The 23,328-nt window shown below is 38.3% G+C and overlaps 2 protein-coding genes across 19 annotated transcripts in view; both read right to left on the bottom strand.

Annotated features, from left to right (window-relative positions):
- Window positions 1-83: 83 nt before the first annotated feature.
- Fbxl3 (F-box and leucine rich repeat protein 3) lies at window positions 84-13,328 on the bottom strand. Of its 5 annotated transcripts, none has more exons than XM_070002794.1 (5): window positions 12,975-13,328; window positions 9,017-9,368; window positions 7,088-7,210; window positions 4,346-4,517; window positions 84-2,840 (listed from the first exon to the last, which is right to left on the bottom strand). In XM_070002794.1, exons 2-5 carry the CDS (start codon window positions 9,362-9,364, stop codon window positions 2,197-2,199), a joined length of 1,287 nt encoding a protein of 428 aa, XP_069858895.1. In that variant the 5' UTR covers window positions 9,365-9,368; window positions 12,975-13,328; the 3' UTR covers window positions 84-2,196. The 5 variants fall into 5 exon arrangements, with proteins under 5 accessions (XP_069858895.1, XP_069858897.1, XP_069858892.1 ...); XM_070002796.1 differs by having other exon boundaries at window positions 9,017-9,365; XM_070002791.1 differs by having other exon boundaries at window positions 9,017-9,365; window positions 13,157-13,238.
- Window positions 13,329-21,661: 8,333 nt separating this feature from the next.
- Mycbp2 (MYC binding protein 2) overlaps window positions 21,662-23,328 on the bottom strand; it is a 242,592-nt gene continuing 240,925 nt past the window's right edge. For all 14 annotated transcript variants that reach the window (XM_070002776.1, XM_070002777.1, XM_070002783.1 and 11 more), the window contains one exon: window positions 21,662-22,488. In XM_070002776.1, the coding sequence (XP_069858877.1) occupies window positions 22,373-22,488 (116 nt within the window). In that variant the 3' untranslated portion in view covers window positions 21,662-22,372. The remainder of the gene's footprint in view (window positions 22,489-23,328) is intronic.

The raw sequence follows: 23,328 nt of genomic DNA, 5'->3' as shown, positions 1-23,328 counted from the left end.
TACTGACTTGTAAGTTTAGCTAGTTTTAAAGAATATATGGTTACATAGTTAAGATTATAATAATGCAACAATATTATAGTAACTATTTTTATTCTCAAATTGATAAAAGCATTTTACATATACTTTACAATATAAACAAATAAGTGCTATTTTGTTTATAAAGTGACATGTAAGTATTTCAAGCATTATATAATTTAATTTGTACAAAAAGTAAATTTTCAAATAAACTTTGGTTAGTAGAACTGATTTATATGTACTGTCAAATCCATTTCCAAAGTTCTTAAAAAAAACTCATCCACTAATACAAGTATTTCTTTAAAGTTTTTTTTTTTTTTTTACTATTTATAAGGGGAAATACCATAATTGCACTTAATTTTCAAGTGCAGCCTTTTTCTCATTTCTGTGCAGCTGAAAGAATATACCATCATTTTTGAAAAGCATAAATCATGTATGTAAAACCATTATTACCTTATTTTTTTTCCTTTTTTCTTTTTTAATTTTTTTGGTGCCAGTACAGGGGCTTGAACTCAATGCCTCACTTTCATGCAGCTTGATAGCTTATAGCTGGAACTCTGACTTGAGTCATGGCTCCAGTCAGGTATGTTGCTGCTTAATAAGATAGGAGTCTCACACTTTTCTGCCCTGACTGACTTTGAACCTCAAGCTTCCAGGTCTCCTGTGACATGAGCCACAGGAGCCTGGAAATTCTTATTGTTAGGAAAGCCATCTATTTTAAGATTGTTAGCTTCCATTTAATTAGCAAGATACTTTCTAAAAGTCACACTACTAAAGAGAGCCATATCAAGCATTAATATATTCCACTGGAATACATTAACATCACTTCTATTTCCCTTAGAAGAGTAATATCTACTAATACTAGTTCTGAGAACCAAATTATATATAATATCTAAAAAAACCTCTAAATATAGACCAAAACTTAGTACTCTATATGTACAGACTATAAAATGAATGCAAGGGTTTTCCTTTATTCATATGAGGGAAATACAAAATGTTGCCTACATTAAACAATGTTATCAGTTTGAGCCAACTTAATCACAAAACTGTAGACATTTTTCTATTAAAATTTTCCAATTCACTGCAATACTGACCTCAAAAATATAACTAAAAACTTTAACCTCATTTTAATTTTCTGTTTATAATGAACTATACAGGTGTTCCAATTTTTTTTTGTTTTTTTTTTTAAAGTTCTATTTAGATAACTATGTAATTCCAAAATGGAAAAATGAGCCATCACTAAAATTGACTGGAGACTAATTTTTTCATAGAAACGATTTATAAACATTTTAAAGTTCTAACTTTAATTATCTCAATTTGGCTTTTTTTAAAAGTAGATAAGATTTTAATTTTAATTATTATGTAATACTTAAAAACTAGTTTAAACAAAGATAAAATATAAGAAAACTGGTTACCCATTCCTTACTTTACATACAATAAAGTGTCATATACATAGTAACAGATCAGAGAAAAGAACTTACATGGTTTAGCAGATTAGAGGAAACCTAAATGTTTATACAAAGCTAAATACTGCCTTCTATTCCAATTACTTTCTCTTAATTTGATCTTGGCTCCATACTATCCTTCTATAATAACCATTGTGTGACATCAGTTTTCTAAAGGTTCCAATTAGCTATATAAACCTCTGTACTTTTTAAATAACTGTATAACATTAGAAAACATTCAACTAATCTTTTCCAATAGATACAATATAAGCTAAGTTTTTCTCACAAAATGCTCACTTTTCTGAGCTATATTAAACACCTTATAACAGGTGTATTTATAACTGAAAACCCTAACATGTCAAGTTTACATTTTTTAAAAAATGCATAGAGAACATTTCAGAAAACTTATTAGTACTCACTTCTAAGATATTATAATACATAGGTTGCATTTCTTTCAGATTATGACTGTTCAATCTTTGTAACTGGTTATTACTTTCAAATATGAAACCACATTTAAAAACGAAATTCAGATTTGACTATTACGCTAAAGAAACAGATGGAGTTTACTGACCCTAACTGATTTGTAGGTCTTCCAACAAACATACCAGTATATTTAAGATATCAAATTTCTGTGCTACAAAAGAATAGAATTATATTCGAACTACAGCAAACTTTTACTATAATACATTTGCTTGACATTAGGGTGCTATTCATTATGCTGTACATCATGAGGTCCTTACCAAGTGGGCATCATGTCTGGAAACCATACCCTTCCAAGATGCTTAGAAACTTCCCAATGAATCTGCTCCAAGCTATACTTTTGGTCAGGAATTAATACTTCTTCCATAATAGATAACTGAGACAGGCGGCCACCACACATCTTCACAAACTCAACAAAGGCGCTACATGACACTTCACATTCCCCAAGTCCAATAGCTGACAAGTTTTTGCAACGTTCTGCAATGCGAATTAACTCTTCATCAAGGGGTCGTAATCCATTAGCACACACTACTAGTTCAACTAGCCTAGGGCATGTCATTCCTACTCGGCCTAGTACATCTTTGCTTACTGATCTCCCAAAGTAAAGGTGAGTGGCAGGTATTTCATAACGAAAGAATGGGTCAAATTCCTCTTCATATAAGAAAAAATACATCACTAAATTGACTTTGGGTGAATGTTTGATGAAAGCATCCCAGCTGCTCTTCTGAATACTATGGAAGTGTGTCTGTCCAGGGTTCTCACTGACCACATCAATGCGCAAATGTTCTAAGCGAACGTGTTTTTCAGAAGATAGAGCAAGTAGCAACTCATCACTTAATAAGTGATAGTTCAGGGCCAGTTCTCGTAAGCCATGACACTGATCAGCCACACAAAGGATACCTTGGAAGAAAAAAAAAAAATCTCATTATTTATAAGCTTCTTTACAAATTAATCTGTTAAAAAATATAAGTGCACACCTCACAGATTTTGCTTTATTTCCATTTTCATATAATAATGCAATAGATAGGTTCCAGTAGCTCTTATGCCTGTAATCCTAGCTACTCAGGAAGCTGAGATCTGAGAATAACAGTTCAAAGCCAGAACAGGCAAGAAAGTATGTGAGTTTTTTATCTTCAATTAACGACCAAATGCCAGAAGTGTAGTTGTGGCTTAAGTGAAGAGCACTAGCCTTAAGCAAAAAAGCTCAGGGACAGTGTCCAGGCTCTGAGTTCAAACCCCAGAAGTGACACAAAAAACAAAAACAACTATGCAATTTAATTCAGTTGTGATGTTAAATTAGCAGAAGGTGAGTCACAAACATTTTAAATCACTTTCATTATAAAAAATTGAAACTGCCTGGTGTTGGTGGCTCATGCCTGTAATCCTATCTACCAGGAGGCTGAACTCTGAGTATTATGGTCCAAAGCCAGCCTAGGTAGAAAAGTCCATAAGAGTCTTATCTCCAATTAACCACCTGAAAATCACAGGTGGCACTGTGGCTCAAAGTGGTAGAGCACTGGCCTTGAGCAAAAAGAGCTCAAGGACAGTACCCAGGCCCCCACGTTCAAGCTCCACAACCAACCAAAATAAAAAATTGAAACCAACTCTAAATCCTAATAAAGTCCATTTATCATGTCAAAAAATCATTTATTAATAACTGCCATCTTAAAAATATGCTATAAGCAAGTATGATTTATCACAGTAAAGCAAGTATGGGTGCCTTATTTATTGCCTATTTCCAGCAATTTGAACTCTGTGACTCTTGCTTGCTAGGCAAATGCTCTATTACTTGAACCAGGAAGATGGCATATTTTGCCCAGGGCCAGTCTCAAGACCACAATCCTATCTTTGGCTCCAACATATCTAGGATCAAAGGCTTGTACTAACACTTCTGACTTACTGAGATGAGATGGGAGTTGCTAAATGTTTTGTCCAGCTGGCCTCAACACACTATTCTCCCAATCTACACTTTACTATTTATAATTTCTATCCAAATGGAGCAAAAGAACCATCAGCCTACTGGAAACAATAGGAATAACCCTAAGACCTTGCACTATTCCTTGGTATTTTTCTCTTAACCCTGCCTAGACCTTTACAAACAACCTCTTTCCTAAGCATCTTGAATTACTCTAAGATTTCCTAGTTCCAGCTGGAACACTATGGATATTTCCTTTACAAAAATGTATATATGGCCCTAGGTGCCCCCCATCCCAATTACTGATTTTCTTGCACATGCCAAATAAAATAACTGGAAAATAAGCTGCAAGTCAGTGTCTAAGCAGAAGAGATAAAACAGTGCAAACAAATCTGCAAGTTAACATAACTATTGAGGTTTATTTTATTTGATGAACAAGTCAATGTATTTTATTAAAATGTGTCTGGAAAACAAAAAAAACACAACATACCTGCTGGAGAAACATGAGGACAGCTGCTCATTTTTAGCAACTTGAGCGTATCACTGTTGTTGGCCACTAGCACTTTGAGGGATGGATCATCTACTGGGGTATCATCTATCTTGAGCGAGGACAGGGATTTGGAGTTTACAAACACAACTGTCAGTGCAGAGATAAAGTGAGACTGGAAAGCAAAAACATGAAAATACTGTTTCAATTTTTTGAAATAATTTTTTTAGAAATGAACAAAACATTCCCTAGTATGGTTCATCTGAATTCTAGTGATAAATTTCAAAACTGTTAAATAACACCCTGCACTCTGTTAATGGAAGTATGGCCAAAAAAAAAAAAAAGTCACTAACTACCATCTCTGGGATAAGTCCTTTTACTTGTGGGAGAAAAATTAATTTTAATTTTCAGCATGTCACTTAAATCACTGTAATGCTGCAATTCAGAATAAGAATCTCTGGACACTTCATCACGTCTGGAAACTATATGTGTGGTTCTAGTTGTAGGCTTTCTAGTAAGCACAAGGCTCTGACTTCAAATCCTAGTACTGCACTGCCCTGAAAAAAATTAAACACAGCCAACCAACAATGGAAATCTTATTTGTACCAGTGCCCCAAATACTAATGACTATTAGAATAGCAGTAACTACTGACACAATCACTAAAAATTACTAAGTCAATCAACTCAAAAGCTATAACTAATTTAGCTATAACTAAAAATTGATTTTAAAACTGCTAAAATTATATTTAAATAAAATTATAATCTCTGCAAGTGTTCTATTTAATTTGAATATGTCTACTTAATTTGAATAGAATCAACCTAGGCCTATGTAATAAAGAAGCAGTCCCAGCTAGAATTCTCAAATTAGTATTACACATGATAGTACAGTAACTCCAAATTAAGACAAAAAACTATGTTCCATATACTTTTTTTTTTTTTTTTTGCCAGTCATGGTGCCTGAACTCTGGGCCTAGGCACTGTCCCTCAGCTCTTCAGCTTAAGGCTAGTGCTCTACCACTTGAGCCACAGCACCACTTCCAGCTTTTTCTGCTTATGTGGTGCTGAGGAATTGAACCCAGGGCCTCATGCATGCAAGGCAAGCACTCTACCACTGAGCCACCTTCCCAGCCCCCTGTTCCATATACTTTTAATACTCTGTATCTTAAATTAGGTTATATGTGAAATACATGCATTTAACTATGATGGTCACACAGAATATCAACTCAGAACATTTCCTTTCAGATGTGATACTTGAAGGTGGTACATACAAATCATGTAGAGCATTATGATTCAAATCATCTAGACTATCTGAGGGAGGGAGAATTGGAATCACTCAATTTGGACTAAAACTAAAATTTATGCACAATTAAAGTGTTAAAATGAGCAGATTTTCTTGTGTTTCCCTTAGTCTACGAAACAAATATTTTTATCTAAAAATCTACAAATTTAATGAAACTTTTAAAACATTAAAGACCTTTGAAAAAAAGGTTTTGCTATTCAATAAGAACACTCAGGTATTACATACAAGTTAATAATACTCCTTCCTGAATCACACTAGTAAATTAAACGATCAGGTATTTTCTGAAGTGTGTATGTATAGACAGATACACATAATTTTTTTGTTTTAGCCGGGTGCCATTGGCTAACACTTGTTCATTACTCTTGAGACTGAGATTGGAGGATTGCCACGCAAAGCCAGCCTGGGCAGGAAAGTCCATGAGACTCTTTTTCTCCAATTAATCACCAGAAAACCGGATGTGGTGTTGTGGCTCGAGTGGTGGAGTATTCACCTTGAGCTGAAGAGCTGAGGGACAGCACCCAGGCCCAGAGTTCAAAAAAAATTTTTTGTTGTTGTTGTTGGTTGTAGGGCTTGAACTCTGGGCCTGGGCACTGTCCCTCAGCTCTTCAGCTCAAGGCTAGCACTCTACCACTTGAGCCACAGCACCACTTCCAGTTTTCTGGTGGTTAATTGGAGATAAAAGAGTCTCATGGACTTTCTTGCCCAGGCTGGCTTTGAACCTCGATCCTCCGATCTCAACCTCCTGAGTAGCTAGGATTACAGGTGTGAGCCACCAGTGCCTGACTGAAGTATCTTGAGGTATATGCTGAAAAATGCTTCAAATTATTATCTATCCTTAGCATACAGATATTATGTATGTGTATGTTATATGTATGTACCTAAATATATGTATGTTATCTATAAATACTTAATTTCATTTTTCTATTTTAAGAGATAAGCTGTTAAGAGTAAAACTATCTCCAATTGTGTAAAAGATCATGTTAGAACATACATGTGAATTTAGCAATTAATTCTTCACAAAATATATATTCTTGAAATATAGAGTTAAAAGCCAGGCAATACTTTGTTCAAAAATAAATCTTTACAGAACACTTGCCAGAAATTTATTTAGTAGATTACGTCTGCCTTCAATATTAATATTCTCTTCTTTGATTCTAACCTCACCAATCTGTTCTACAAGCTAAAAAGGAGTATCTACACTCCCCTTTTTCTAATGTTTGTTCTGTTTTGCTTTCTTTTAGCCCTTTCTAGAAAATCTGCAAATCAATTTTCTCTTTAATATTACCAATGAAGATACACAAAGTGATTTTAAAAATTATTCTGAAAATACTATGTTAACATTCTCATAATTGGCTTTCCATTACACATGCTACTTTTCTTAAACTCTCATTATCCATATAAGAAATATTTAGGCTTTAACTGGATTCTCAGTAACGAGCAGATACCTTTGGTAAATCCATAAAGCTTGGCCGAGCAGTTGAAATAAGTCCAAGTGTTTTTAAAGAGCAATTCACAAGTTGTGATAATATATCACAAGCTGCTTCAGCTGATTCTTTGCTGCTGTCCACCTTAGAAAAGAAAACATCTTTACTGATGCACATATTTACATTTCTTTGATATAGCTTCACTTTACAAAAGCAAAAAAAACACTGTTTCTTCGCTCCATTATATTTTAAAGAACATTCTTTTAATTATGCAGCTCCTACAACTTCAGGCTTAAATGCTCCTGAGAAATTATAAGTGCAATTGTCAAGATAGCTTTTTCACTATTATATATTTAGTGTTGAAACAACTAAGACAACTGTATAAACTAAGGGAATAAAGCAATTTGTAGTGTGAAAACTGTATTTGGTAGATCAAATAATAGATCAAATACAGTGCATATGTTAAAGCATTTCAAGACATTAATGGCTATTCATAATGTTTAGACAAACCACAATTTGGACTCATAATTAAAATTTTTAATGGAAATAATTTAGCAAAGTAACAATGTTCACTAATCAAGTACAAATCTGAACCAAAAAATTGTTTAAAGTAGCTCTGCTATCACACATTACACATTCCTCTGCTGAAACACCACTAGAAAGAGGAATTATGGAGAAAAAAAAGGATAAAAATAATTCCCAACCCCCCAAAGGAAAAGTTAGCTGTTCCCTAAACTAAAAATCATATTACAGCGAACAGCTAGGTAAAAACAAATATACTAATTTATATTACAATTAGGTTCTTAAAATGTGATCTCTGGACTAGCAACATCAAATTCACCAAAGAATTTAAGAAGCACAAAGTCTCATGCACATCCAGACCATGTGAATCCAACTTTTTTTTTTTTGGTCGGTCATGGGGCTTGAACTCCAGGCGAGATCTTCAGCTTAAGGCAAGCGCTGTACTGCTTGAGCCACACAGCACCATTTCCGAATCAAGAGTGAGCCCCAACAACCTTTGTCTTTATATGCCCTGTAGGTGATTCTATTTATTGCACATCAAGTTTGAGAACGACCAGTACTCTACTAAAAAAATATCTGAAACTCAAATTTAACTTGGCTTTTTTTTATTTCCGGGGTGGCAGTGGGGTGGGGCTATACTTGACAATCCACACCTCTAATATCCAAAATGCTTTTATGTATTTGGGAACATTGCCACAGTCCGCTCAACCATTCCCATTACCAAGCCTCATCTTCTCCTAGGACACAAGGTCCACCTAAGAGGAAATGACATTCTTGAAAAGAAGATGAGTGTTTAAGTTATGATATGAAGTTGTAGGTTAAGAACCACTGCTTTATCTAAATCTAATTCTGCCCTTTTAACAACTGATACATATCGGTAAATCAGGTATCGATATCTTATTTTTCCTTGGTGATTGAAAAAAATTGTTTTACTTTATCTGAAACAAGGGTTCTACTGCAAAGCCCAAGCTGGCCTTAGCTTACTGAAGGTTTGGATTACAGATGTATCACCACCCTTGGCACACCTCACTTTTCAACACGTACTTATAAGTGTCACTTGATTTGCTTAAAAATGTGATGCCTGTCTCAATAGCTTCAGTAAGCCTGCCCATATTTCACTGTTTCTAAAAGGACATTGAAGTCTCTGTACTCATATACATACATACAAAGCTGTGCTTTCTAGATATCTTGAAAGGCCACCTCAATTTTACCTCAACATTATATCAGTTCCAAGTTGCCCCTTACAGCAAAGAAAAGCAGCAGTTCCTATGGTGTATTTCCATGCATCCTTTCTATTTTTCTCTGAAACATATCAAACTAAGTCTTTTAAATTTTTTATGCCACCTATAGATTTGAAGATCTCTTAGCAGTGAGATCAAAAACACTAAAATTGCTTTATTTCTTAAGAGAAGATGTTAAAAGTATTACCTTGAAGCTGACGTACTGTAGATGGTTTGAATGTCTTTTAATTATCTGTTTAATCAGCTCTGGATGTGTAGCTTTTAAGTAAGATGTAGCTGGCTGATTCAGTTCAAATTCAAAACACCTCCACAAGTCAGGCATGTGAAATACCTGATTCCAGTTGCGGCAAACTTGTGAGGCATGAGCCCGGTCAAGAAGAGGCAAATACTTAAATACTTGGAGAATAATGTCCTGAAGCAGATTGCCCCAATCGCAAGTCTGAGAATGCTCATTTGTAGTCCTCAGTTTTTTTGATTTTTCTGCAGTACCTTCTTCAGATGAATTATGGTCACTATCTCTTCCTCCTCGTTTCATCCTACTTGGAAAAATGAACCATTTTCATTATAACAGCAATGAAATCAAATTCATTTTTCTGTCATTGGATGTGTATTTGTTTGGTTTTGTTGGTGGTGGTGGTTGTGGGGCCTGAATTCTGGGCCTGGGTGCTGCCCCTCAGCTCTTCAGCTCAAGGCTAACACTCTATCACTTGAGCTACAGTGCCACTTCCAGCTTTTTCTGCTTATGTGGTTCTGAGGAATCAAACCCAGGACCTCATGCATGGAAGGCAAGCACTCTACCACTAAGCCACCTTCCCGGCCCATGGATGTGTATTTGTATATTGAAACACAACTATGTACAAAGAACTAGACCGGTGATTTTTAAGAATTATCAAAATAAAATAAAAAAACACCACTGGAGACCAACCATTTCTGGTAGATGTTTCTTTTTTTTTAAAACATTTACACTTGTATTACCTATGATTTTAAAACGAAACCATTACATCTTAAAAGTTATAGTCAACCAAAATGAATACACAGGAAAATACAGCTATACTTTCTAATAGTTTATTAAAATCATTTTAAAATTCCTGCTGTGTTCTTGAATTCAAAACAGACCATATTCCCCAAGAACCACGAGAAAGGGTATGAATTAAGCAGCCAATTATTTTCCACACTGAATAGCCTGTAATATGTACTACTGATAGAAATTACTAACTTCTGCTTATTTCAAGTATACCTAGGCTGGAGGTGTAGTCCAGAGGTAAAGTATTTGTAGATGCTCCAGACTTGGATTTGATCACTAGTAACAGAAAAAAGAAAAAAACAAAAACAAGAAAGAAAGAAAAGAGAAGCAAACACAGCTCTGACAATGCGTTTGTTCTAGCAATAGGGCTTCTCTTCTCATCACTTACTGTTAGACATTTTCCCCATTATATGTTTCTGAAAGACCACTATGTGTAGTGGTCGTATGTATATTCTTACTACCTTCATTCAGTTTGTTTCTTTGTAAAATCATCTTTACTTGGACTTGAATCTATGGAAGTGGCATTGTAGCTCAAGCAGTAGAGTGCTTCCCTGGAGCTGTAGAGCTGAGGGACAGCATTCAGGCCCAGAGTTCAAGCCCCACAACCAACAACAAACAAAACAAAACAAAACTTGGGCTTGGATCTAAATTCTGCCCTACTTCTCACTGGTTTTATGGCTTTGAGCAAATTACAAGACTGTCCTGTGTTTCAGTTTCTAATATAGGATATTAAGATTAAGGGTTCTTATGAGAAATCAAATATGAGGGCTTTTGAAAGGACAGACTATTGAACTCTAGTTTAGAAATGGAGTCCAATGTCAAAGTCATTGAAGCACACAACAAAAGGTGAACAATGATACTAGAGCAGGTTTGTGGCTGCTCACCAAAAGCTGACCAAGTATTCCACTGGGCTGTGAAGCAGGGGACTATTCCTCATTGTGTCTAATTTTAACTGAATAAGGTGCTGTAAATCTACCAAGCAGGGGAAAAGGAAGAGAGGAAACAGCATGACAGACATGACATCAACAGGGTACTTTTATGAAAAATTGAAACTTAACTCAATAGTTTTTCAAAGTATTAAGGAAAAAATAATACAGTGCCGTGTTTTAACATAAAATTCTAATAATAATGTTCCACTAAAAGTTGAGACAGAAAGTCATTATGACCCATTTTTCTGCTTCAACTTATCTTGAAGATTTACTTTAATTTTAGCAAGTACAACTGGGTCAACGAACAAATATTTTGCTACCCTCGCTCAACGTCTATAATCCTTGCTACTCAGAAAGCTAAGATCTGAGGATCATGGTTCAAAGCTAGACTGAGCAGTCAGCCTGGGCAGGAAAGTCCATGATACTCTTACCTGCAATTAATCACCAAAAACAGGAAGTAGAGCTGTGGCTCAAAGTGGTTAGAGTGCTAGCCTTCAACAAAAAAAGATAAGGGACAGTCCCCAGGCCCCGAGTTCAAGTCCCACACTGACAAATAATTTAAAACACATTTTGTCCAATTTAGTCTCATTTATGCAAAAACTTCCAATGCTTTCATAAGTATTTTATAATATCTACACATGCAGCTCTGCTGTACAGAAAGTTAAATAATTTAGGCTGGGTGCAGGTGACTCATGCCTCTAATCCTACCTACTCAACAGCAGGCTGAGATCTGAAAATCATGGTTGGAAGCCATTCCAGTAGAAAAGTCCCAGAGACTCTTATCTCCAATTAACGAGTAAAAAGCAAGACCTGGATGTGTGACTCGATGGTAAGCACCATCTTTGAGTAAAACAGGTAAGGGACAGTGCCTAGGCCTTGAGTTCAAGCGCCAGCATGGGCCTGTACACAAAAATTTTTCCATCAATGGACTTTTTAATCTCTTAGTGTATACATTCTATATTTGAGTGAGGATCAAGCAGGTCAATACTTCTATATGAATAAACCAAAACCAGGCTTCCAGGGCTGGTTGAACTTCATGCAGTGTTTCAGGTCCTAAATAATGCGACTATGGCAGCAAGGGCTTTTGGTTATTATTGTCAAGTGCCAAAATGCAAATAACAGAGAAAGAGTACAGACCAGTTGAGCAACTCAGGGAATCAGTGAGCTTGAGTTAGCATTCCACAAATCTGAGGGGCGTGGTCAACTTGATCATTAATTGAAGAGTACACTAATCTGGGTGTCTCTCACTGTCTTGGGCACATTTACCTACACTCGGCATACATGAAGTTTTTTTTAAGTGTGTACTTAATACTAAAGTTCCTGATTCAGATTAATTTCATGGTGTTCTGTTTAATTAATATAAACATCAACAACGCATTCTTTGGCTGGAATATAAGGATACAATAATAGAAGTCGTCTCAAGACAGTTAACTCCCAATGGTCACTGATAATTTCTAGAAGGGGATGGTATTTTTATAAATAGATGAGGGATAACAGAAAGAAGAAAAGAAAAAAACCTTTCATTTGGCCAATCGATTCGACACCATTAACAACAAGAAAAGACTATTTTTCTCCTCTTAGCTTGGCGATGCGGGCTAGCCCAGGGCTGGGCAGTGTCCCCGACCCCTGGCTGCCCAACAGGCTGCGCAGGCCTCACGCGGACTCTCACGGAAGAGGCCTAAGGAGGCCGCTCACCAGAAGTTGACCAAGTTTTCCACTGGGCTACGCGGCGGGCGGGGGGCGGGGGGAGCGTCCCCTCCCGAGGCGCCGCCTCCGGGGCCGGGCTTTCCCTGACATTTCCCCGGCGCCCCGGCCGCGGAACTGCGCTTTGTGTTGCTACCGCACGGTGTGTCCACCCCACACCCCCATCTCTGCCCGGCTACCTGCGCGCGCGCGCCGCCCGAGCGCGCCGCCGCCCCGCACGCGCACCCCGCCTTGTTGACATGTTGTGCAGCGGCCACGGCGGGGCAACGCCCCCAAGCCGGTTCCAAGGTCTAGGGCCGCGCCCGCGTCCCGCGGGGGTTCCGGAGGGGCGGCCCACCAGAGCCCCGCCCCCTGGGCTCCGCTCCCGCCGCGCGACCCGCCCGCCCCCCGCCGGCCCCCGCGGCCCGCCCCCCGCCGGCCCCCGCGGCCCCACCCCACCTCCGCAGCCCGGCTCTCCGCGGGCTCCGGCCCGGCCCCTCCGCCGTTACCTGCTGCCGGGGGCGGCTTCCCCCACGCACCTCCCCGACCTCCGGGGACGGCGGCGGCTGGTCCCGCGGCTCTCACATGAGGCCCCCCGGGGCCCCCGCTTCGCGCTCCCGCCGCCTCGGCCCCCCGCGCTCCGCCCGCATCCGAGACGCTGGTCCCGCGGCGGGCGCCGACGCGGCTCCACCTTGGCGGCTGCGGCTGCCCGGGGAAGAAGCTCTCCTCGGTCCTGCGCTGTCGGCGTCCGGGCCCTGGCGCTCCCCGTCCCCCGCCAAAGACTTCCCTCAGCGCACGGCGGCCAACGCGTCGGTCCTCTCTCCCCACCGCTCAGATGCCGAATCCAAAATGGCGCCGGGGCTCGCGGGCGCGCGCTTTCGCGGGCGCGTCTCCGCCCGAGGGGCGGCGGGCGCGTCTCCGCGGGAGGTGGGGTCGGACAGGCGGGGCCGCGCCTGGCTAGGCGTGGGCGCGCCTGGGGCCCCGCCCCCTCCGTTCCGGGTGGTGAGGGACGTGACTCGCTGCGGAGGGATTGCTGAGGGTTTCTTTGGGGGCAGATTGAGCGCGAGCGAGGCGGGACAGTTCGGGGAGGTGGAGCGGGCGGGACCCACGGCTGGCCCCACCCTGCGGACGGACCCTGGCGGCTGGCTGCGACCCCGGAGGCGCCGGGGGCGAGCATCACGTGGGCTAAGTGACCGGTCACGTCGTGACAGCAGACAGCTCCGGGTCACGGATGATTTTTATTCTAAAAATCTAAAGTACTGGTGTCTGTTTTCAAAGACGTTCCCACAGGGATGTCTTTTTTTTTTCTAGTTATTACTTTTTTAAGCCAGAATTTCTTCATGAAGTACACATACTCCTGAAAATTGTAAATATATATATATATTTTTTTTTTTCTAAAACACATAAGGGTGTGGAAGGTGTAAAGAAACATTGTTAAAAAGCTCTGGTGAAGCCATCTATCAATCTCAAGGTGTCTTGGTAATTGCTACCGAGTTGGCTTCTTTTCGAAGTTTGGCTTTGGGGACAGTGTGCATTAGAAAGAATGGTATTGTATTGTGTGTAAAGAAATGGAAAGACCTGGAAAAAATACTAAATGAAATCAGACCCAGAGAGAGACAAAGGTTACTTGTTTCCCCTCAAGCATGGAAGTTAGCATTAGTGTAAATAAAAGTGTTGTGTGGTATGCAAATATATACAAATGTATTAAATATGGTAGATTCAAGAGAGAACTCAAATAGTGTAATTCCTTAGAAAAGCAAGGGCAGAGTTCAACAAAATTAGCACCAGAAAGCAGGTACTTGAAAGGGGTAGAAGAGGGTCAAGGAGAGAGGGGTTCAGGAATGAAGAGAAGAGGGAAAGAATGCAGTCAAGAATCCAATGTATACCCTATAAAATTAAGAAACGCAAAAGGAGTGGGTTGGGAGAGAGAGGTGAGATTGTTGAAAGTGGTGACATTGCCAGGCATGGCGGCTCATGCCTGTAATCCTAGCTACTTAGGAAAGCCAACCTATGCAGGAAAGTCTATGAGACTCCTATCTCTAGTTAACCACCAGAAAACCAGAAGTGGCTCGAAGTTGTAGAGCTCTAGTCTTGAGCAAAAAGAACTCAGGAACAATGTACAGACCCAGAGTTCAACCCTCACCACACATACACAAGTTGTGACATTGATCAAGATGTTTGTATATCAACTGCTTTGTTAAATGGCAACTACTTTGTACACTGAAGATAATAAAATGAAAAAAACTTTAAAATGTCCTTATGTGCAAAATCATAAGTCATGCACCAACCCCCACCCTGAAGAACAAGAAGTGACCTTCCATCCAAATGTCTTTAAAATCTAACCCTTTCCTAAAAAGCTGGGTTTCATTTGATTTCCAGGACACTTTTGTTCTTTCTCTTTTTCTAAGAAAATGAGCTAGTGAAGCCAAAGGAAGAAAGTCCAAGGTAGGAGCCCAGAGAAAAGGCAAGTGTGTCATAGCATTTGCCTGGGTTGTTGGTTTTCAAAGGACAGAAACTAAGGCCTGGTGGGAAGAAATCTTCCTGCCTATGATGTTAATTCCCTTTGGTGAAAAGTTCTGTTGCTTAGATTCATCAGAGGGAAAAACAACACAGTATAGAAACAATGACCTCTGTCCTTACTCACAGCATTACCCCAACAGTCCTAACAACAATGACATGATTAAGTGGGTGCTCCCATATACCTGTGACTCTCCCTATTTCTCCTTCATTTAATTCTCATGGCAACCTTGTGTGGTAGTTATCATTACTCCCAAGTTTTTTTAGATGAGAAAACTGAAGCAAAGACATCACATATCCAAATAAGTATCCAATAAGTAAAAGAATCAGATTCCAAGCCTAATCCATGACCCAGATTCCATACCCTCACAGCATCTGCCACTTTGCGCAGGCTTGACTTGAAGCCCTCAAATGTGCCAGATTCAAGAAGATGAGGAGACAAAAGTTCCTATTCTTGTGAGGAAACACCAGAACAGGAGACCTGAAAGAAAGGAACTCCAGAATAAAAGAGAGGAAATGGAGGACTAGATCAAAATTTTAAACATCAGAGAGCAGGAAAGTACATGTGGACATGTATCTCCTGTAATACTAACTCTGTAAAGGCCCTTCCTTTGTAGATTCCAAGATCTGTTGCTCCCAACTGCTCTTTGCCCCAGGAAAGAATTACATGCATTTTTCTTATATCTATAGATAATTTGTCAACTTGGAAAACACTGAATTTTCCAAAATGGGGAGCAATTACATGCAGCCTTTTTCCTGAGGCTCCACTCAGGTTGGGGCTGTCTACAATTATCACTACTCCCAGGAAGAATCACCCTTGGTTAATGGCAGCTGTGGAGATTAACTCATTACCTACCCGGGACCAAATTCTATGACCGCTGTCAGCTAAAGAAACATATTTAAGACTACAGTACAGTCCTCCCGGTTCAAATTGGTACTGGCCAAGAATTTAAGTTGTATTCAAAAGACAACAAATTCAAACTAACGTTAGCAAATCAGAAAGAAAAGTATAATGGGTTGGGCTAAGTCCAGGCCTTGCAGATACAGCAGAACCATCCATACTATCTAAATCCATACTATCTAAAAATGGTCTTCTAACCTACTAGATAGACAAAGATTCTGTTGGACCCTAAATTGCCTCAGCTTGCTCCTCTTCCAGCAGAGGTTGGTTTGCATTCCTTCTGCCTCTTTATCACAATCAGTCTCCCTAACAGGTGTTCATCTGCTCAGCCTCTATCTGAACAGTTGCAGTGACACACTCACTACCTTGCCAAACACAAACATTTGTTAAAACATTATTTTGTATGTGTAAATAAAAGGCATCTCTTTGTCACCTATACTTTACCTTTAAATGATATAAATCTGTTCTTTTTCTTTCTATGCTTTCCAGTTACTTGTCCAGATTGCCATTACATCCATATTGGTTAAAGTTTAATCCAGAAGACCAAAACTGTTCAATTGCCTATTTCTCAAATGTGTCCCTTAACATCCTACGTTGGCAGATAGTCATGACTAATCAAGCTTGAAAGTTGTGCCCAGAATTGGGATGTCCATGTGGACATGCTTTTACTTAGTAGCATAGAAAACTTTAGCTTCTCAAGCCCCACGACTGGCAAAAAAAAAAAAAAAGAAAAAGAAAAAAGAAAACTTTAGCTTCAACTGGAGCTACTTTTTGCAGGTGGGCACTTTCACAGATAAGACTAAGTGAGCTTGGCAACAATGACAAAGCCTTTGTCTACAGTTACATCAGACTTTCTTGTTTCCCACACCCATCTTCCTGGAGAACATTTAGGAATGAAACAGCATATACATTTGCAGAATTATGTTCCAAGTTTTTATTCTATCTGCCTGACAGACCTATTACTTTGAGACAAAATAGGATGCTTTAAAAATACGATTTTTAATTGCTGTTTAGGCCTTAGTACTTTCCAGTTGTCACAGCAGTATTTGTGAGGTTTTACTTCTCCATATTACAGTATTCAGAACATATTTCTATAAAGACTCTAAGCAGTCATACCCAATATTGGATCTATTTTTTCACTAGTACATTTGAGAAGGTACTAGACCCATTCTACATGAAGCCTCTCAGCCATGTGTTAGGATATTACAGGCCAAACATTCTAGGCATAGGGGACATATTTCATGCTTCTCTTTGAAGGAACTTAGAATTCTGGTACTATATACTGTTCAAGTTTTTGAGTTGATACTACTTTATTTACTGAGAGATACCTAATTGTTTGTTCCCACTTCAGTAACTTAAAAGAGTAATGACTGAGGTAGCTGATGAGTCTTGAAAGACTGGTTGCTACTTCTTGTTCATCTTCATGTAGTAAGTATTGGAATTTGCCCTCTCACTGGAAAACATTGAGTGTGTCCATCTTTATCCAGGTCAAAGGCAAGTTTGTAGGCCTGGCATCTTAGCTGATGAATAACCATGTCTCTTCCTGAGTCATCTTCGATGACTGTTTTTCTTCTTTGTACTGAGGCATAGGTTATAAACATCAGAGTGCACAAGTCTAAGGAAGGCAGAATGACAGATGTCTGCATGTGTACTCCTGAGTAACCCTTATTCAGATCAGCATATAAAACATCCCAGAATGCACTGCTCCCTCCCACTCAGTGCCCCCTCAAAGGCAACCAGCATTCTCAAGTTGATTACTATAAATTGTTTATGCCTACTTTTAGAACGTTATATACATGAAATCTGTTTGTTTTTTGTGCCTACATTTTTTTCTGTTCAACCTTTTATCTAAGGGATATATTCATTTCAACCACTTCTTGACACAAACATTGCTCAGAGTGATCCTATGACAGCATCTCTACCTGTCCTGTTGCTATTTCCCTGTCCCTAAAGAACATGTACTTGTCTAGGACTCAGCCTTTCTTCATTTTAAGTTTTCCTGCTAAAGACAGAATGAGAGTAATAAATATATGGGGAATAATAGAGCTCACTAAATTCTTTCAGAAACTTCCATGGCATTGTTTCTCTCCTAGGTGGATAGAAGCCAGACCTCCTCCATGACATTTTGCTGCCACAATTCCACTCCCCACCACTAGCTCCCACTCTAGCAAGCTAGCCTACCTAAACCATTTTCATGGTAAGCCATTGCTTTGCATAGCAACCCTTTTTAGAGAGAGATTTGTTAGTTCCTCACAGGCAAGAAGTCTGACTCAGAATTCTGACAAGAGCTGTTAGCCAATTATTTGCTTTGATGATACTGAGGAATTTTGGTCACTTACGTATTTTGGATATTAGTCCTTTGTCAGAGAAATCGTTTTCAAATATTTTCTCCCATTTCTAGGCTGTCTCTTCATTCTGAATAATTATGGTAGTTCATTTTATGGTAGTTCATCATCTGGTAGTTCTACTTTTAGTTTCCTTTGCTGGGCAGAAGCTGCCTCATTTGATTTAATCACATTGGTCTATTCTTTCTTTTTTGTTTGTGCTGCTAGGGATATTGCCAAGTCATTGCTTTGAAGTGTTTCTGCTTTTTTGTTTTCTAGTAGTTTTATAGTTTCAGGTCTTACATTTAGATCCTTGATCCATTTTGAGTTTATTTTTGTATATGGTTTAGTTTTATTTCTACACATATTAATATCCAGTTTTTTCTAGAAATGTATTGAAAAAACACTTCTCCAATATACCTGGAAAACTAGCTCTTCAATGATCCCATCTTCTCATTTCTAGTGACTAGCATTCAACTTGACTGCTATGCGATAAACTTTCTTAGTCTCCTTATATGAGAACATGCACTAATAATTGTCTGTGTTGTTTATTTCAATTGACATAATCCCTTCCATTTCATTCTTGTTGCTTTTCTTTTTCAGACCTGGGGATTGAACCCAGGACGTTGTACTTGCTGGGCAAGTGCTTTGCCACAGAGCTATATCCAGTCCTAATTTCATCCTTTTCATGGCCGAATAATATCCCACAGTGTATAATGATCCATGTTCTTCATTACTGATTTGTTGGGAAACCCTGGTGAATTCGAGATCCCAGGTACTATGGTGTTATTATGAACAGTGCTATTGTGAATAAGTGTGGCAGTGCAAGTACTTTTGTTTCCTTTTAAATGAAATCCTACTCCCAGGAGTAGAATGGCTAACTCATATGGTTATATGAGATATATCTATCATATAGTTTATATTTTTTAGCTTTTTGAGGAATCTCCATACTTTTCCATGATCTACTAATTTACATCTCCATTTCCCTCCAACAGTATCATTTGTCTCTTCATCCCTATCAGAATTTTTCATTTTTGTCTTTGATTATGTCCATTCCAACTGGGATGGGATAATAACTCACTATGGTTTTGATTTGCATTTAATGATTAGTGATGTTGCACATTTTTTTTCATAAACTGGATGCCTGTTATATATTTTCTGAGAAATTTCTATTCAGACCAGTTGCCTGTTTTCTTTTTTATCTGCCTTTGTCAGGCAGGCTCTCTAACAAAGTGAAGTGAGGAAGTGTGGGAATCTGATTAGAGTAAGAACTGAGGATAGTAGGCAGGAAAACCTGCAGACTGGGTGTCCATTGGGCATCTACGGAAGAACAAGGAAGAAAGTTTGGATAGGAAAGCCCTCCATCTAAGCAGATGTCTCAGCTAGCCCTATCTCTGAATGCAAAGATTCCTCATGAAGGTCAATTTACTTAGAAGAAATGGGCCAGGCCATAGCAAACCAGCTATATTTTACCACTGGTTGATGCCCTGGAAAAGTGTGGATTTTAGCCAGATGTTGTATGTAGCTGGCACCTGTCATGGAACGGAACTGTTGAAGTGGTGGGGGCTGCCATGAAGAGACCTTTCCCAATAAACTAAAATAAGGAGGAAGCAATAGTATCTTGTCTCTTCTGAAAACCTTTTCCATATGACAAGTATCCAGTAACTTTTTCATAAATCCTGTTGGGAGAACCATTGGCAACATAATAGTATCAAGGGAGAAAAGACTGACTTTAAAAGACAAATTTCTAGATTTATACCTTGAATTTTTTTTTAACAGTAAACACATTGAGAATCTAGTGCAGGTCTTTTATCAAAGAAATTAATTGATAGAATATGGACACCTTAGGCTTCAACAATCTACTCAGAAAATTGTTTATGAAAAATGGTCTTTCCTTGGCCTGAAAACAACTAGAAGAGTTTCTTTCCAGAAAGATTCACTATCCCCCACTTTCTGATTCTGATTTGTTTCCTGCCTAGCATATTATCCAGAGTATTTTAAGCGTCTTTGTATATAGGATGCTTAAGCAGATGTTTGCTACAACCATGCCCTTCCTGCCTTTGTTGTAACTTTTATTCCTAAAATGTTAGGGGTGATTAAAAACGGCTTCTTTATAAGCAAAGGTAAGTTAGTCATTGTGAACATACATTATAGGGCTTTGTTGGTTTTTTTCCTTCATTACTAGAATACTAATCTGAGAAGACTCATTCTGGTCAAGCATCTTTTTCTTCTCCATTACAAATTGGAGCAGATCAATTTATCAGCAAAGTTAATGGATACGATATTTAGAAGACATTCTCAAGGTTAGTTTTTGCTCCTGTGTCCTGTGAGTTTAAGGCAAATATATTTACACTGGTCTCACCATTCTCCCCTCTTTTCCCTGGGGGTACACTTAGGGTCAGTGTTTGTCCTTGTACCTACTTTGTGTTTCCTGGAAACATGTTAAATCAACCCTGAACCTGTATACTCTGACTTACTATTCCCTGATCACATTATAGATTTTTCTATTACATACTTTCCCCCATGCCATCTCTGATCCTTGAAATGCTATTTACAAAATGAAGCTCAAATGGCCTCTTAGCTACCACCCTCCACACTGTAAAAACAACAAAGTAACGATTTTTCTAAACCTTGAAGCATTTGGCTTGGCCATCTTAATGACATTTAGTAGAATGTTCTGTAATATAGTCATCTGTACTATGATTTGACTTTATGTATTTGAAGTTCCTTTAAGACAAAGGCAGTTTTAAGCTTGTCACAAACACTTAACCACAAACATCGTTACATTTATCATTTGATTTCTATATTGCAAACTACTTTCTAGATTTCCATTGGTGGGAATTTAGAAAAATATTGGTCAAACTTAATTAGTCTCATTAAATAAATATATTCTGATTTATGATAAATTATAAATCAATCATTTAGAGGCCTATTAGAGGCATGGCTCAAGTAGTAAAGTATCTGCCTAGTAAGTGTAAGGCCCTGAGTTCCAACTGCAGTTCTGTCAATACGAGAGAAAAACCAACAAAACAAAACAAAACAAAATGAAATAAAACAAAAAAACAGAGTGGAGGGGAAATTAAGATGGGGAGGTAGGGGAAGAAGCAGAAGATGGTGATAGATCTAAACACACTGTGGGCTGCAAAGAACTACAGAAGATAAAGACTAGATTTACTTTATAAATATTCTATAAGCTACTGTTTAAGAAAACAGAAGTTAACTAAGTGTGAAAATGTGTGAAAATATGATATGTATACAAACATAAATTTTCATGCCCTATGATCTTCTATGCAGCATTTAATTAATATTCAAATATAGTGGTTCAGCTAATAGTTCCCTAACAGTTATAGAAATTACTATTTGCAATATTTGAAAAGGTTTTTTCAAAGAATCTTTGAACTTTTGTGCTTTAACCTGTTTAGAAATCATCTGTCTCAAACACCTTACACAACTGTTAGACTTTATCACTGTATAAAAATGTACAGTGGTTTTATTGACATGTACATTCCAATATGTTTACAGCTGCAAGATAATGAGGCACACTCAGTATTGCACTTCATTAAAATTTCAGGCTCAAACTTAACCTAGAAGTTTAAATGAAACTGCATTTGTAATTTAGTAATTCATATACAGGACAAACATTGATATCTTTATATACAGTGTGATACTTATTACATTATATGCTGTCCTAACACAATTTTTTTAAATAACAGTCTAGGAAATAAACCAGAATATTCCTCTTTTTATCCCCACCCGTGATGCAATTGTACAGGAATACAAAAAGGCAGTATACAATAAACAATGATTATTTTTCTTTTTTGCTTGAAAGCCAGCATCATTCTAGTCCATGGGTATGGTGATTTTTTTAATATCAATTATCAATAAATGTCCAATGCTTCACAGGCCAATGACGGTAATGGCCACATGCAAACACCTCACAAGTTTGATGTCTTGGTTCAAAAGAAGATAAACCGAAATAATGGGGAAACTTTCCCTAGCAAGAATTATATACATGGTATTTGGCATTCTTCTTGCACTGTGAATGGTTCATTTTCATGGATGTAAAAGTGGTCCCATTCTTATCCTGAGCAGAGTTTAAATTTCACTGCATCCTCATGGTGGATGAAGGCAACTTCCCTCTCTATTGACAAAAGATCTTAATGTTCTAAAAAGTGTGAGCATTTCTGCAGACTCCACACCCAAGAGCAAACTCTTCCCCAGTGGGCGGATGAACAACATGGAGTGGACATTCCGTTCCTTCTAGCTGTTTGCCTTTGGGACCTGTATAAATTGTGAAGGAAACGAAGAGATATAATTTGAAACATGCATGCACATGCACACACACCTTTATATGTAAATTACTGATAAGTTACTACAGAAACAATATGTCTCATTATATAAATATAAAGCTAAAAGGTTATTTTTCTTTAAGCATGAAAGTAAAAACATTCATAAAAACTTTAGCAGAGGAAGTAACATGGTCCATTACTTACAGTGTCCTGATCAAAGAGAAACACTATGAGCTATTAGTAGATGACGGTGAGAAAATGACAGAAGTACAATATATGTGAAAATTGTTCAATAAAACCTGCTGAAAACTATTAAAAAAGAGAACATAGGAAGGGACCAACTGTAAAGTGTATTAAAATATAGTATAGATAGGGTAAATTTGATCGAAGTATATTATATGTAAAGATTACAATAAAACTCTTCTGAACAGTTAATTTATACTAATGAATTTACAAAATAGATATAAATTATTACACATATAATTTTATTTATTTATTTATTTATTTATTTATTTATTTATTTATTTATTTATTTATTGGTCCGGTCGTGAGGCCTGAACTCTGGGCCTGGGTGCTGTCCCTCAACTCTTCAGCTCAAGGCTAGCACTCTACCACTTGAGCCACAGTGCCACTTCCGGCTTTTTTCTTTTTGCTTATGTGGTGCTGAGGAATCGAACCCAGGGCCACACGCATGCAAGGCAAGAACTCTACCACTGAGCCACCTTCCCAGCCCCTACACATATAATTTTAAAGCAGAGAAGTAAGCAAAAAAAGTCATGAAAATCCCTCTTTTACTCTGGGTGGTAGAACATGAACACTTTTCTTTAGGATT

The sequence above is a fragment of the Dipodomys merriami genome, unplaced genomic scaffold (genome assembly GCF_024711535.1).
Source record: "Dipodomys merriami isolate MVZ:Mamm:240054 unplaced genomic scaffold, mDipMer1.0.p SCAF_6, whole genome shotgun sequence".
Taxonomy (NCBI): Eukaryota; Metazoa; Chordata; class Mammalia; order Rodentia; family Heteromyidae; genus Dipodomys; species Dipodomys merriami.
The sequence above is the reverse complement of the archived record's forward strand: the minus strand, read 5'-3'. Positions and strand labels throughout refer to the sequence as shown.

What these genes read in the sequence shown, in the direction of transcription:
- Fbxl3 (XM_070002794.1), bottom strand. Translation starts at nt 9,364, where the DNA reads ATGAAACGAGGAGGAAGAGATAGTGACCATAATTCATCTGAAGAAGGT. An exon ending in TACAGTACGTCAGCTTCAAG is followed by an intron (nt 7,211 to 9,016) that starts GTAATACTTTTA and finishes TTCTTTTCTAAG; the next exon opens with GTGGACAGCAGCAAAGAATC. An exon ending in GCTTTATGGATTTACCAAAG is followed by an intron (nt 4,518 to 7,087) that starts GTATCTGCTCGT and finishes TTTGCTTTCCAG; the next exon opens with TCTCACTTTATCTCTGCACT.